Source organism: Arvicanthis niloticus, chromosome 1 (genome assembly GCF_011762505.2).
Source record: "Arvicanthis niloticus isolate mArvNil1 chromosome 1, mArvNil1.pat.X, whole genome shotgun sequence".
NCBI lineage: Eukaryota > Metazoa > Chordata > Mammalia > Rodentia > Muridae > Arvicanthis > Arvicanthis niloticus.
In genome coordinates, this window is record NC_047658.1 from 111969097 (window position 1) to 111985451 (window position 16355).

Here is a 16355-nt window from a genome sequence, read left to right on the forward strand (position 1 = left end):
TGACAAGATAGAGGACCAGGCAGACTATCTCAAGATGACAGGTGGTGGTGGTTCCCTCTTAGCAAAAATGTACCAAGCACCAAGTGTCAGATACTGGTGACTGAGGGTGTGCGTGGGCCATGGCAGTGCTTCTCCAGGAGCTGGCACGCTCAAGAGCCAAGGACAGATGAAAGCTCAAGAGGACTCTTGGCACAGGCTCACTCACAATGTGGCTGCTAGAACTCCAAAAAGGCTCAAGAGGAACTTTCTAGAAACAAAGCATCAGGCTTTATTTTGTTATTACTTGTGATACAGGTATTGTACTGTAGACATCTGTTAGTCTTGCAATTCATTCGGCCAATACACAGAAATGAAAAGGAGCAGGGACTCATGACAAGCCCTGGCTGGCACCCTCCAACCCAACACACCTTTCACCCTCACAGCCTCTCCCCAAGACAAGCAAACCCAAGTCCTTTCCCAAGCACAACACCCAAGTGTTCCTTTCCCAGTGGACAGTGGGACAGAAAAGCCAGCCCAATCCACAGCAAGGAGGCAGTGTGGGCTGACAAGGAGCCAAATCCTGGCTGTGGTCAGCAAAGCTTGTCACCGGGTGAGACAGGAGCATGCCATCCGCCAGCAATGTGAGGTCCTGGGCCACGCAGGTCAACCATCCCTGAGACGAGCAGAAGGAGCCCTGTCCTCTGGTGGCACCAGATTCCAGAGAACGCAGTCTCTTCTGAAGGAGCTGTAACTGAAGGGTCCTGAGCGGGCATGCACAGGCCACCGAGCCCCTCGCCACCAGTCCCAGGGCCTCCTGCTGCCCACTGAGCCTGGTGACCAGGCCTGCCTCGGCCACCTGAGGTGGTCCCTTGCACTGTGTACAGTGAGAAGCGAGTAAGGAGTAAGGCATTGGACACTTGACTCTATCTCCATACACGATGTCATGTAGGCACACTGCTTGGGATGCTGGTTCTAAAAAACTTGTTGGCCATTTTTCAGAATATCCTTTTGGTTTTAAATACTGGTCAGGAAAAAACAAATGATGTAAAAATATGTGAATATTTTCTATTATAGAATGAAAAATTGATCTGCATCTAAAAGTGCAAGAGGCGAGGTGACTGAGCCCCTCACCAGACGCCGTGGTGACTGAGCCCCTCACCAGACGCCATGGCAGTGCCCAGGCCATTGCTTCAGCTGTTGGAGGAGGCGAGGATGTGTTTACGCTGACATAGAAAATTATAAATTACATTGAATTAGTATCCATAATCACTATATACACACAAACCAGTTCTAAAATCCACTGGTTTACAAGTGAAACCCTCACAAGGTACAGTAAAACAAGGAACATGCTCGGAAGCCAGGTTGTGATTGTGTTACAGCCAGCCCACCTGATGGGCACACTCTCCCCGTCACCAGCATGAGCATTTCCCGACTCACCTCTGTGACACAGAGCAGTGTGGATGCAGACCACTCTGAAATGGCCATCAGTGATACTTGCCAACAAGGGACATTTTGGTGAATGGGTTAAAAGGCGGATGAACTACCAAAACAAAACAAAAAACAAACACCACCCCCCACCCCTGAAAAAAATCTAACCACAGCCATGTACACTCTGATATTCTAGTGTTTCACCTGCAGAAAGAAACACTCTGAGCAAACCAGACCTTAACAGAACATATGGCTTTACAAGAACAGCAATTCATCAACTAAGTTGTAGCAATAAATACTTAATCTCCACCAAGACTCACGCATTTGATCCGCCTGAAACAATACAGAAAACAGTTACCAATTGAAAGTGGGTTATAAAAAAAACACCAAGTATTTCTTATTCAAAATCACTTTGTAAGTCAGAACAACCAAAATAACACGCAGAGGGCTTTTCCATTGACAGCTCCATGCCAACCTGGAAGAAAAATGAGTTCAGAATTTTGTACAAGGTGGAAAATGTATGAAAACTGCCTAATACTTTGGTCACACTAATAATTGTCAAATAGTTATGTTTCGAATACAATAGATCTGTGTATCACTTTATAAAACTATTCTTACAACCATCTGAACTATGTATCATTACTATTATTACATGGGCGGCAAGATCTGGTGTCACAGGCTACCCAGTATTTAGATCAATACAATATAAACATACGCAAAAATTCTTGGTATTTGTCAATGTGCAATATTTTTACACGTCTGAATTTCTCTGTACAATGTCTTAGAATCTAGAATATAAAGGTTGCTGGTCCTGATCCCTTGCAGAGTGCAGTAGTGGTGGCTTGGTAGCTCTGGGTGAGCCCTCCAGAGCCCCTGGGTGGTGGTGGCCTGCAGTCTTCAGTCAGCAGCAGTGGACATCACTCATCATACAGGGCCATTAACTGACGTGTCGCTTGGCATGCTTGGCTGGTCAGTCCTGCAGAGAAGGAGACAGACCCCTGAGGCACTGGAAGCTGAGCAGGGCGAAGTTAGCTTTGACCACCCTCCACATGGCTGCCAGTGGCAGTGGACGCTCCCAAGTCAGCTTCTCAGAACTGCATGCAAACACGTTCAGTTCACACAACAGTTTACTTAGCATTAATGCTGCTGGTCCCAGCTGCATGCTTTGGAAACCCTGCTGTCCTCTAGGGGTGCAAACTGACTTCCACCTGGAAAGCAGAGCTCTGCTAGGAAATGGGAAGGAGAAAGGCCTGTGCAGAAGATAACTACTGAGAACAAAGGGGCACAGCCAGATGCTGGCTCCCACAGAGCAGAAGCAGCACAGACATAAAGCAGCTCTAGAGAGACAGCAGAAATGGGTCTTCTGCCAAAACCACAACCATGGCACTTGAACAAGTTTGGCAAGGCTGTGGCCAGAAGCACACAAACACTTTTTAACTGGACTGCCTTCCCCACTGGAGGCCTGCCAGCCATTAACAGGAACCAGGAGGTGCCCCCAATATTCCACTCTAATTACACATGATGGTGCCTCACATAGTGAGGCACAGGGACTGAGATTCTAGAGCCAGACAGAGCTGGGTGTGGGTGCACCTGTACTTCACAAGCCGTATGCTTTTAAATAAGTTTCTTAACTTCTCAGTCCTGTTTTCTCCCCAGCAGAAAGGGAACAATAATGCCTAAGCAGGGCGTTATAAGGGTGATGTGTGCAGCGAGAGCACACTGGTGTAGCCTCGCACGGTGGCACTGGAAAGTCCTCAGACTGAAGTAAAGAATGGCCTGGCAAGGCCCAGCCCCAGAGCAGTGTGAGACTGGCAAAGGCTGCCATCTGCACTCTTTCTCATCTGCATTGCTTTCTGCAGAGCACAGCCCACTGGGGAGTCTAGCCAGGAGAAAGTCCAATGCCTCTGCAATTGCTTTAAAGGTCACGTTATTCCTTCCAGAAGGAATACGCATCTTATATATTTTTTTTATCAGAAAAGTGAGCTCTGAGAGGAGCTGAACAAAGTTCCTTGCTGTCCAGAGCGTATGCCCATTCATCTTCTGATATAGGCTCCTACGAATCCTTGGTCACCTGGCTCCACCTTTCAGGCTGAGTGTATGGGTGTGGGCCCTCTGCAGCTGAGGCCTTGGCTTGGTCTATCCCTTCAGACCACTGGCTCAATCTAAGCAAAAAGTAACTAGAAAGAAAACACCACATACAAATCACATAGCTTTGGCAGTTGGGCCATGTCACTAAGGTACACCCACCCACAGCTATCAGCCCTCTAGGGATTGATCCAATGGGGACACTCCTTCAGGGCTGAAGTATTTTGCAGTACATGGCAAAGGGCCTCAGACAAGTTCTCTGGTGTCATAGTGTGATGAGGAAATGAGGCAGTTCACAGGACCACTGAGGACTCCAATCCTGAAGGGCTTAACACCATTCAAAGCACGGCCTCCAAAACTTGAGTTCGGCCTGAGCAATCACTCCTCCCCAGAACCTTCCTGCAGAGCCAGCGTTCTCAATCATCTAAGCTGGAGCCAGGTATTCCGGCTGTACAGGTAAGTGCTGTTTCTTAGAGCATGGCTTGGACAGTTGACTACTAGAGACCTGAGAAATGGCACTGTGCCCTAGCACACTGCTAAAGGTTTGGGCACAGCTGCAAAGACCTTTCAAGCCTCCACCCTTAACAGCTGACTCCCTTCTACCTTCCAGATGTCAAGCAGAGGCAGGGTAGACCCTTCAGAGGGCACAGGCAGGGTGGGTACCTTTGCTCAGGACTACTGCTGGGGGCCCGGGGAGCTGAGCACTTGGCCTCTGCTGGCTCGGGGGTCTCTTCTGCATCTTTGCAAGCAGCATCTTGAGAGGTAGACAGTTTCTCTTCCTCACTACAAGAGAGAGGAAGATAGGTGCATTACATACTAGGTACAATGTCCAGGGCCAGAGGATGAGGTCACATGCAAATGGCTCTGAAGTCATGACTGCCACGGTGGCAAGCCCTGGGGCTGAGCATGCTCAGGGTGGAAGGATCACAGAAATGCAGACAGTGACTGGGGAACCACGAGAGGAAAGGGCCACACGCAGGTGGGAACTGAGAGGGACAATGTAGTAATGTGGCTGGTGTCTGAGAAAGAGCGGTCCGTGTCACCGTACATACCGGTAGGACTTCAACACTCTGAGGCCAAGTGTGCAAAACAGAAAAAGAAACGTACAAGAGTTTCAGAACACTCCTAGAAATGAGGAATTGGGGAAACATGTCCACGACTGCACATGGCACCCCGCAGAGTCGGTGGAGGTGTGAAGAGAACCTGTTTGAAGGAACAGGAGCCTTTAGTTCCACCGTGCGCTCAAGGCCAGGCCCACCACTCGCACGTGCTCCTGGCTTGCAGCCTTGCCTCAGGCAAGAGGTACCCACTGCTAAGCCAGGTGGAAAGCCTTCTGCTGCTCTCCAGTAGGGCATGCTAAGAGCAGACACTAGGAAGGAGCAAGGAGCCAAGAGCAGGAGCAGCAGAGAATGGGAGCCAGCGTTGCCCAGGGGCAGCTATTGGTGGAAAGACAGCAAGCGTATTTCTGACTCTAGGAGCTGGAAGCTTAGCTGTGCTTTGCTCTACCTGAATTCACACGCTACCCAGTTCAAATGGATTCCAAAAGGAAGGCATGTCTCAGATCCAAGCCTTGGCCTGGACTTGCACATTGAATTTTCTGACTTTGGGGCAGCTTACCAGGCTACTCACAACTTACAGGGCTGGCATAGGTCTGACACTCAGACTTTCCACAGTGGTGGAAGAGCCAGGGCATTAGCATGCTAAACATGTACTGTCCCACCACGCTACACTCACCCCCAAGACTTCTCTGTCAACTCCCTTTTCTCACCCCTCTTCTACTCCTTTCCCTGCAAGGCAACTATTGTAATGTACGTACCCATCACTACATGTTTACTCCAAGCCATGAGCCTGGACCTGAATCCAATGTCTATTTGTTTGAATACTGCACATCTGAAGTGCCACATGCTCCTGAGCAAAAGGTATGATGCTCATGAACATGCACCTCTCTCTGGCTCCCTACAGCCACAAAGGACCCACCAGCACTGGCATTTCTCAGGGTGGTATACCCAGGGGGAAAAAAAGTGGGCCATCTTTTTATCAGCAAAGAACCCTCACTTACAGACAAACTTTCCCACTATCAAGGCCCATTTCCCTACCTAAGTCCCTTTCCAATCTCCTCAAGTGGTGCCCGCTCTCATTTCTACAGTGACTTAGAATACAGCTTTACTTTTTAGTCTTTTTACCTTTCCTGCCTATAAACTGCTATTGTTTGCTCATATTCTACTTAAGTTCCCCCGCTTACCCCACCTTCTTCCTTCTCTTTTTGAGACAGCCCTCCCTCGCTCTGTTGCCCGACTAGTCTCAAGCTTATGACTTAGGCTGGAGTCTCATTTGAATGCACTGCACAGAGCCCTAGGTCACCTCCTCAGGATTTGAGGTGGAGTTAAGAAGATCACAAATTCAAGATTATCTTCACAGAGATTTCAGGGCAGCCTAGGCTGTAAGATAGTCTGCCTTACACAGACTATTTTTTCTACATAGCCCAGACAGGCCCAGTACTGTCCTCAGTCCTTGACTGGCACTGGTTATTACTGAGATCACCACCATCAGTAGACTTTCTTGTTCTTATTAGCATATAGGAATTCTTTGAATACTAAATTCCAGTCTCTTGTGCAGGCACTACATGTTTTCCCCCCAACCTGTTCTCTGTTTCTTAATCACTGACTAGAAACTTTTAACAGTAATGTGATCATCTCAATTTTTTGTGCATTATAGTTTCTTGCTTTATTATTTTTACCTTATATGCATTGAGTATTTTGCATGCATGTAAATCTGTGCACAATGTGCATGCCTGGTGCACATGGAGGTCAGAAGGTGTGCAATTTCCTGGAACTGAAGTTACAGACGGTTGTGAGCCTCCATGTGGGTGTTGGGAATCAAACCCCCTGCAAGAGTGGCCAGTGCTCTTAACCTCTGAACTGTCTCTATAGCCTCCTGCCCCTTGTTCTTTTTTCTTCTTTTCTTCCCCTCCCCTCCCTCCAGGGTTTCTTTGTGTAGCCCTGGCTGTCTTGGAATTTACTCTGTAGAGCAGGCTAGCTTTGAACTCAGAGATCAGCCTGTCTCTGCCTCCTGAGAGCTGGAATTAAAGACATGCACCACCACTGAGCAAGTTGTTTTCATATTTTTTTGTTGTTTTCCTAATTTTTAAGTTTATACTTAATTATGAGTAGGTGTGTCTGTCTACATTTGAATGTGTGTACATGAGTGCAGGTTCCCTAGGAAGACAGAGGCATCAGATCCCTGGAGCTGGAGCCACAGACAGCTATGGGCTGCCTGACATGGATGCTAGGAACTGAACTTGGGTCGTCTGGAAGAGCAGAAAGCATCCTTAACCACAGAGCTGTCTCCCCAGCCACCTTTACTTGTTTTGAAAAGAAATGCTATTCTGCCCATAGGTCAGAAGTATATTCTACCTTTTCCTCTGTTGACTCTCAGGAGATTCTGGTATACTCTTTGGCTCTAGTGCCTAGCTCTTCACCTGGAAAGTATGGACAAGACTCATAGCTGTACCTCACAGGGTTCTTGAGAGGAGAGAGCTGCTTGAAGCCCGACACAGGCAGAGTGCCTAGAGAAGGAAGAGCACCAGCACTGACATATACAGGCCTTCTCTTATGAATGTGTTTTAAACAACATGCAGCCGGATGAGGAACAGTGACTTTCTGGCCTGAATTTCCCGGAGCTGAGGTGACAGGCACGTGCCACTAAGCATAGCTGGTATCTCGCTTATGTGGGTGTGACATATGACTGTGTATACTTGCCCATATATGCACTGGTGAAGATCAAAAGGCTGATGCTGCATGTCTTCAACTGTTCCTCAGATTATTTGGGCCACTGTCTCTCCATGAACCTGAAGCTCACTATTTAAGCTAGGCTGGATAGTCAGGAAATTTCCAGATCTGCCTGTCCTTCCGGATTACAGTTGCATATAGCTGTGCTAACCTTTTACATAGATGTTGGGGATCCAAACTAAAGTGTCCTCATACATACACAGTAAGCACTCCACCTGTGGAATTGTGGACCCCCGCCTCCCCAGCTTGTACTTGTATTCTTTTCATAATGCTCCTGCAGTTGCTTTAAAAGGCACTTAGGGGGACTGGATTTTTCCTTTCTTTTTAAAATAGTGCTGGTGACGAACACAGCGTCGTGCATGCTAGGCAAAGGCGCTAGCACCACCTCCTTTCCCTCCATCATTGTGGCCCACTCTTCAAGTGCAGTGACATCACAGCTTCAATGCCCATGTGTCTGGAGATGACGGCACAGGTGGCGGCAGGTCTTACCTAGGCCAACTAGAAACCTTGAGTTTCCACCTGTACTGTGAGAGTGTCTGGAACAAATCCCTTCTAGGCACTCTTCCTGAACCTAAAGGTCATTCTGACTTGGCAGATGCCTCTGCAGTACTGAGCTGTCTGGTAATGGTGTATAATGTTTGGACTTGCTTAAGCAATCTTCAAACTTCTCTTCAGAAATCTCCAGTATAATAAATAAAAATGAAGTTCATGGTTTTGTGTATGTGTGTAATTTTTGTTTAAGTTTTGTTTTGGTATTTTTTGTTTTACTCTTTTTGTTTGGGGGCTAGAAAGAGTTCAGTGGTTAAGAGAGCTGACTGCTCTTCTAGGGGACTTATGCTCAATTTCCAGCATTCATATGTGCCTTATAACCATCTACAGCTCCAGTCTAATCGACCTGAACCCCTCCCTTTTCTAGTCTCTGAACACATGTGATGAAGGCACAATATGCAGGCAAAACATCCATACACATAAACTAAAATGGGAAAAACAAGTTGGCTGGGTTTTGTTTGCTAATCTTTTTTTAAAAAAATACTTTAATATATATGTGTATGTGTGAGGTATATGTGTATGTCTTAGAGGACAACTTTCAGGATTCTGTTCTCTCCTTCCATGGGCTCCAGGGACCAAAATCCAGTCATCAAGCCTGTATGGTAAATTTATTTACCTGCTGGGCTGTTTCACTGTATGTATACAAGTGTGTATTTGTTTGTGTACGTGCACATATGTGAGTGTGCAGACAGAGGTCAGAGCTCAGCCTTAGGTGTTTAAGGAGCCATTCGCCTTGTTTTTTTAGTTCCTCACACTGGGACTTGGGGTCCACCGAGCCATAGGACTCCATCTGTTTCTGCCTCCCCAGTGCGTGTCACCATACCCAGCTTGTACGTGAAGGCTCAGGATCAAACTCAGGTCCTCCCTCTTGCAAGAGGAAGCCCTTTACCAACTGAACTACCTCTTCAGCCCCTAGTGTGTAAGCTTTTAATAGGAGAGTGTTGATCGCATTTGCCATATATGGCATTATCCTATCATCCAATTCTCTAGTTCATGATTTTGTCTTATAGCGCCCTCATTAGGCAGTGAAAGATGACTTCTGTGATCAGGCCCAAATCTTAATAGAAGTGTTTCTGTTACCCTCTACAATTTTCAGATTTAAATTTCTATCTCATGAGATGGAGAGCTGAGTCTGTTTTCAAATCAAGTCTGGGTTGTTAGGATAATAGGTTATTATCCTATTGCTGCTGAGTTACAATAATTGCATTACAGTTACAGAATCCAATCTGTCTGTATGCTACTACACCTTGGGTAGACAAGTAGGATCTGCGGCCTCTGTCCATGTTAGTTTCTATCATGAGCAAAGCTGTATCAATTACCTGAACACTGCCAATTTGCTAGACTCTGAAGACAACACACACAAGGAAAACTGCACTTTAGGGGTTCAAGCTGCCCATCTAACACTGATGGAGATATTAGAAGGATGGAAAGCTAGCCTTTGAGTACTCAGTTGGATCTAGAAATGTCTAGTTTGTTTAGTTTCTTCCCCATTTCCTCCCGACAAGTTGTCACCGTAGGAGCCCTAGGCTCTGGTTACCTTTTGAAGACTGCAGTCTCTGTCTTGGCGTCTACAGTGAGGCTGAGTGTTTCCTTCATGCCGCCATTCATCACGGTCTCAGTTACCTTGTCTGTACTCTCAGCATCCTCTTCCCCATCTGAGCTGGCTTCCATGGCCACACTGCCTGGTGCTGAAAGTGCACACAAAGGATGGTCACATATACCAACCCTACCCTGGAGCTCAGTCTCCTCTTGACTCAAACTCCCATGCCTTAGTCCTGTCTACGACTTCAAGATGTTAAGAGTGGCAGCTCTGCCTTGCTCTTGAAGGGCACCTGGCTCTTACAAATGCCCACCAGGGTGGCTCACTCACAGGTTTTCCTCAGTGGATGGCTGCAAATTTGAAAGAATCTTCCTAGCTCTGTGTCCATATGGTCCCAGCTTCCTTCCACTGCTGCTACACCCACTCTACAACACAGGAGAATGGGTCTGGGGAATCTTTCCTTCTTTGTTCTACAACAGGAAGCCACATGGTATGTTGAATGGTTATGAGCGTGGACTTGTCAGATTTCTAGATCTGAACCAGTGTCCCCATCCTGACTTCCAATCCGTATAGCCCCAGGGACAGGAGACTACTCTGTGCCTCTAGCTCCTTAGCCACTAAACCAGCTCCAATGATGTTTTAGATGTTAAGCTGCTACAGTTTAGAGAGTCTCAACTGAATAAGTCTATCAGGTGAGTCTGTGGGGGATTCTAGGGATATTAACTGATGGGGGAGGATCTAGCCAACTGTGGGCCAGGCTCTCTACTGTGTATAAGAGAGGAAGGCTGGCTGAGGACGCCAGCAGCCAGCAAGGTGGTGATTATGCTCTCTCTGCTCATGACTGTGGATGCAACATGGCCAGGTGGTTGAGCTCCTGCTTTGCTCCCTAAAATGATGGACTGAATAGCCTGGAGCCGTAGGTAACTGGAGCTTCTCCTTTCCTATGTTGCTTCTTGTCGGAAGTCTCATCACACAACAAAATCAAACTAGAATACCAGACAACAAAGCTCTGACACAACTTTTGTGGGCTCAAATGTTCGGAGTGATAATGTTCCCATCACTTTTCTGTTTTTCTTCTGGGGCCCCTGCTCACTTCCTCTTTCTTTTCCCAGAAACTCACCACTTTGTTCCTTCCTGAGGCTCTTGTCTCCACACACATCCAATCCCTACCACACACTGCTCATGTCACACTCTCCCAAATGGCTCTTCACCAGTCTACAAACGGTTCAGGCTCAGTCCAAGGAACACAGGTAAATATTCTGAGCAGTGATACAGCCCCCTAGGATTCAGACACCTATGACCACTTCATATAGGAAGGAAAAACCAGGCCCACAACCTAGAGCAGGGTAACAGTCCCTTGTGCCTTAGTAGAATTCCAGAAGGTACTCAGGTACAGGATGGAGGCACAGTGTCTAGTCTGGTCTTTTCTACCCTGGGTATTATGCTTCCTCTTCTCTCTGGGTTTAGATACTGTGATGGCTTGTGTATGCTTGGCCCAGGGAATGGCACTATTAGAAGGTGTGGTCCTGTTGGAATACGTGTGTCACTGTAGGCATGGGCTTTGAGACCCTCATCCTAGCTTCCTGGAAGCCAGTACTCTACTAGCAGCCTTCAGATGAAGACGTAGAACTCTTAGCTCTTCCTGCACCATGACTGCCTGGATGCTATCCTGCTCCCGCCTTGATGATACTGGACTGAACCTCTGAACCTGTAAGCCAACCCCAATTAAATGTTGTCCTTATAAGACTTGCCTTGGTCATGGTGTCTGTTCACAGCAGTAAAACCTTAACTAACTAAGACAGATAACTACCTATCCTCAACACTGACAGGACTGATACTTGGTACCCAACTCCTTCTAGAATCCTTGTTTTGTGGTTCTGTCAAGATAGTTTCTTCTTCCTTCTACTGTGATGACCAACAGACATCAGAGCCACTCTCTTATTTTCCTGCCTCCTTTTGGTCTGAGCCCAAGCCTGGTCTGGTCTGTCCTGCCTGCTGTGAGCATTGTCACACTGCACTCACCCTCTGGCTGAGTGGCCAAGGCAGCTGCACCAGGTGTCAAGGGGTCCACGGGCTCAGTGCTGGTTTCCATTTCCACAGGAGAATTACTCCTTAAAGACTCCTTTGTGCTTTCAGAAAAGAGAAAACATAGATGTCAGCAGTGTGAACAGACCTCAGTTACACAAAATGAAACATGAAATCCCTAATATTCAAATGTTGACAAAGCTATACAGGAGAAATAAGGTCTCTCTCACTGAGTAAAACAAACACAGGAACGGCAACAGTGATCTGTCAGCACTCACAGCACTAGATGGTGACAAGTGAGAGACAAGCTCATATACACAGCAAAGTTGGAACTGGCCTTACAGCTGTGCCCTTCCACAGGGGTCAGTCAGGCACCCACTCTGACTCCCCTCGATCCACCTGTGGAGCATTTGAAGTTTCACAGCTCTAGAGGTGCCATCTTCTCAGGGCAGCTTCTGCTTTGCTGTCATGCTCAGTTGGGTCAGTATGCTCCAACCTCTGCTAAATCTTAATCCTTACTCAGCTCAGGTGAAACAAGGTGCAGAATATAACAAGGTACACAGTCCATGTACTGCCTGCTTCCCTCTGCAAAGGCTTTAAGAAAGCACACAATTTGCTCACCTCAGGGAGGATGTGAACTCTGAAAAAGAAGCCCAGCCTGTCTCTTTAGTTGGCATTGGCTCCTCTGTGCTCCAGACATCAGATCCCACTGAGTCTGAGGGAGCTCCGTGGGTGGTTTCCATTGGGATGTCAAAGTTGGCCGACCAGGTGGGTGCTGAAATGAGGGGAGGATTATCCTTTAGAGCCTTTAGCTCTTGAGTTTAACAAGTGAGTCTTTGTGACGCTGAGCATGGTGGGGTGTGTCTGCCATTCCAGACACTCAAGAAACTGAGCTGGGAGATCTACTTGAGCTGAGGCAGACCTTGCATACCCTCAAAATGGAAATTATTTTTTAAAATCAGGTTAGTAGATAAGAAGAAGTAGTTGCTATGGGAGAAAAGTTAACAAGGCAGCCCTGGGGGTGGGGCCGGCAGAATCACTGGAGTGGAAGGGGAAACTTGTAGCTTTTTATCTAGCAACTCAATTCCCAAGAATATTTCCCAATAGAAATATTATTCAAAGTACATACAAAAATTCCACCCAAGTTATTTTTCCTGCTTACCATATGCAAAGTTCTGGGACCAGTCTGTAGGCTTTACTGTACAGTTCAGACTACAGAAAAAGAAACTCTACTCTAGGGATGTGTGATAGTCCTCCCAGAGTTAGTGCCCCAGGCCTAACAGCAGAAACTACTCAAAAGTCTACAAAGAACCCAGAACTGCGGGGAAGGGTGTGTGCTCATGCACACGTACACGCATGTGGCATGTGTTAGAGGGTAGAGTCTCAGAGCTGCTGACAAAAAAAGCCTCTCCCAAACAGCAAGGAAATCGGAGGCTGCTGTCCTGTGGTTCTGAAGTAAACACAAATACCACCCAGACACTCCCCTCCACATACACAAAGACATGGTTAAGTCATACCAGCTCATTTCCTCCAGAGTCAATCTGTCCATCTCTCTCCCACCCCACCCTTTAACACTTCTTTTTCTCTTCCTAGTTCTTTCTAGTGCCTTTCTGATACAAAATCTACAGCGCAGGCTGGCCTCAACTTTGCTGGGTGAGAATGACCCTAAACTCCTTATTCTCTTGCACCTCCCAAGTGGTGAGATTATAGACATGTGTCACAATGCCTAGAAATTCTGGAAAAATCTTTAGTTTTAAAAGAAGAAATCCTATGGGGTCGCCCTCTTCAACTTCTTCCACCTTTTCCCTAATTCAATCATGGAGATCCCTGCCTTCAGTCCATTGGTTGGGTGTAAGTATCTGCCTCTGTCTCAGTCAGCTGCTTGTTGGGCCTCTCGGAGGGCAGCCATGCTAGGTTCCTGTCTGTAAGCACACCATAGAATCAGTAATAGTGTCAGGCCTTGGAGCCTCCCCTTGAGCTGGATCCCAATTTAGGTCTGTCATTGGTCCTCCTTTCCTTAGTCTCCTCTTCATTTTTGTCCCTGCAGTTCTTTTAGACAGAACAATTCTGAGTCAGTGTTTTTGACTGTGAGATGGCAACCCCATCCCTCCTACGTGATTGAAACCCTCTCTTTCTACTGGAGGTGGACTCTACAAGTTCCCTTTCCCCACTGTTGGGCATTTCATCTAAGGTCCCTTTGAGTCCTGAGATTCTCTTACCTCCCAGGTCTCTGGTACATTCTAGAGAATCCTCCCACATTCCTAGGTTGCATATTTCCATTCATTCTGCTGTCCCCCAACTAATAGCTGATCATGTTCCCCCTTTCCCCTCCCTCATCCAGATCCCTCCCTCTGGTGGAGGGTGAAGTGGGGATATCTTTGTGGAGACTGGGGAGGGAGGAGGGATGGGATGAGAAACTGTTAGAGGGTAGAATGGGAGGGAGATAACAACTGGACTATATAAAAAAGATTAAAGATAATAATTAGAAGAAGAGGAAGAGGAAGAGGAAGAAATAATAATAATCCTGTACCAACTACATCAGGGAATGAACTTAAGGACACTGTCAAGTGGAATACCAGTCCCAAATGACACTGCTATAATGACTTCGAATGTCTAAGCCACCTAGACTAGCCAGATCCAAACATCAGCAACACTGAGACCAAGGGCAATAAGGGCTGCTTGGTAGGGACAGATAAGAAAGCTCTAGTGAGCTATTGCACAAAAGAGTAAATGTGTGAAGTGTCAGGAGCAGAGCCCAAGAGAAAGCAACCTTGGTGATGCCAGAGCTCCCTTCTCCTTCTGACTCCCAATGACCTCCCAGCTGTCCAGTCTAGTTTTCTCACTGCTGCCTTGAGTTCTGTTGGCAAAGTGCTCAGCAGTTCCCTACAACCTTTCAAAAGGCAACTATTGGGGCTGGAGAATGGCTCAGTGGTTAAGAGCACAAACTGCTAGAGGACCTAAGTTCAGTTCCTAGCACCTACACAGGTTGCTGGTTCATAACCACCTGTAATTCTGGCCAAGTCACAGGATCTTCAGGAGATGCCTTACCTTACCCACAAATAATATACATATAAACATAACTAGCCACATTAACCAGCTTGTGGGACCCTGCCTTCTTGCTGGATGCTCCATTTTCAAATGGCCTTGTCAGTGGCACTGAGGTGGCACACCTTCAGGAAGATCTGCCAGGTGCAGTTCTCTCTACACCTGGCAGGAGTGCTTACTACTTCCAGGAGGCACTAAGCAGAGGGTAGAGACTGTGGCAATTCACCACTACAGGCCTACTGTCTGTTACATAAACATGGGGACCTGAACCTAAGGGCAGGGAAGTCTAGGCCCTGTGCTGGAGGACACAGACCTTTAGAACTGGGGAATGAGGAGAACTGGAATCTTATGGAAATCTGTAGGATGACTGCTAAGGTCATGTCTGTCTGTGAGGCTTCATGAAGAACCAAGGACATACAGGCCACCATGGAGACAGGGTAAGGCTTGAGGGCTTGAGAAAGTCTTCAGTCACACCATGTGGCTTTCACATGAACAACTCCCCTACCCCTCAACCCCCCAAGTTTTATTTTTTTAAGTTAGTACCATTTTAAAAGACAGCAGATTCAAGTCTTCTAATTAATAAGCAGGAGGGCATTATAAGCAAATGTGGACCATCTGAACAAGCCTAAGGTTTGGAGTTTCACAAATAAACTGTAAAGAAATGTTTAAAATTGCCTGAGCCTAATTTGGTTCTTCTAGTACACTCCAATCATGACTCTATAATATACAATTATTTCCTTATTTCTGTGGCCTGTGTTCTCTCTTTTTTTAAAATATATATATATGCATCTGTCTTTCTGTACAGGTGCCCATGGCAGTCAAAAGAGGGCATCAGATCCCACAGAGCTGGAGGCAGTTGTGAATGACCTGCCTGAACTCTGGAACGGAGTTCCGGAGAATGATTAGGGAATGGCAGGGTTATCACTGACCACTCCTCCTGCCCCTCTTTGGCTTTTCCACTGTTATAGCATCAGCCCCTGGAACTGGAGGGAGGTGTGGGGGCCCCATGCTCGCAGCTAGTCTTGTAAAGACAATGATCACACAATGATCAGAGTATATTCAACTTGTCCCTCCATACATGATATTCTGGATATGCAAACCTGTAAGGATGTCACATGGTGTGGCAACAGTGCTTTTAGGTCAACTGTGCCTCAGAGGCCATCTCAGATGCCACAGGTCACTCTTCACAAGTTTCAGGAACAGGCAATTTCAAGCACTAGAACTAACTCATAAGGACAGGGTGACTCACGCTCATTCAGATCCACCTCCATTTTGTCCTCTGTGTTTGCACTGCTGGACTCAAACAGGTCTTGTTTGGCCCCATCTTCTTCTTCAGAGTCTGTACTTTCTTCACTGTCCGTGCTGCCAGAGCTACAAAACAACACTGCAATATTTAAGGCTGCTTAATCAGAGACCAGCCATGTCCAGAAAAATTTAAAGATCACTGGACCATGTCCGCCTATGACCATTTCATAGAGGAAGGTTTGGTATGTGCCAAAGATACTAAGCATCCTTCTAGATTCTTCCTTCCTTCCTTTTTCCTTTCCTTTTCCCTTTTTCCCTTTCCCTTTTCCTTTTTCCTTTCTCCTTTCCTCTCCCCTCCCTTCCTTTCCCTTCTATTGCTTGTTTGTTCATTTTTTCAAGACAAGATTTCTTTATGTAGCCCTGGCTGTCTTTGAACCCAAGAGATCTGCCAGCCTGGGATTAAAGGTATGCTCGACCGCTGCCTGGCCCAAGTCTTTCCTTCTCATCATCCTGTATACAGCAGAGCTTAGGATGTTAAAAAACATTTTTTTTTTTTTTTTTTAAATTGGGAAAAGAGACTTCTAATGTCTATGTACAAACTTCTGATATGACTTCTGGTTTGAAAAGTTTCTGAACTAGAAGGTTGCTCACTGACTAGACATTACTTTTAG

At 46.7% G+C, this 16355-nt stretch overlaps 1 protein-coding gene across 10 annotated transcripts in view; it reads right to left on the bottom strand.

Annotated features, from left to right (window-relative positions):
* Positions 1-244: 244 nt before the first annotated feature.
* Positions 245-16355, bottom strand: part of Ppp6r3 (protein phosphatase 6 regulatory subunit 3) — a 112461-nt gene continuing 96350 nt past the window's right edge. For 4 of the 10 annotated variants that reach the window (XM_034497914.2, XM_034497886.2, XM_034497932.1 and 1 more), the window contains 6 exons: positions 15689-15810; positions 12016-12169; positions 11392-11498; positions 9367-9517; positions 4156-4275; positions 245-2383 (listed from right to left, as the gene is read on the bottom strand). In XM_034497914.2, the coding sequence (XP_034353805.1) occupies positions 2332-2383; positions 4156-4275; positions 9367-9517; positions 11392-11498; positions 12016-12169; positions 15689-15810 (706 nt within the window). In that variant the 3' untranslated portion in view covers positions 245-2331. Of the gene's footprint in view, positions 2384-4155; positions 4276-4544; positions 4563-9366; positions 9518-11391; positions 11499-12015; positions 12170-15688; positions 15811-16355 lie in introns of all 10 variants that reach the window. The other 6 variants (XM_034497922.2, XM_076914613.1, XM_034497878.2 and 3 more) reach the window with 3 other exon arrangements.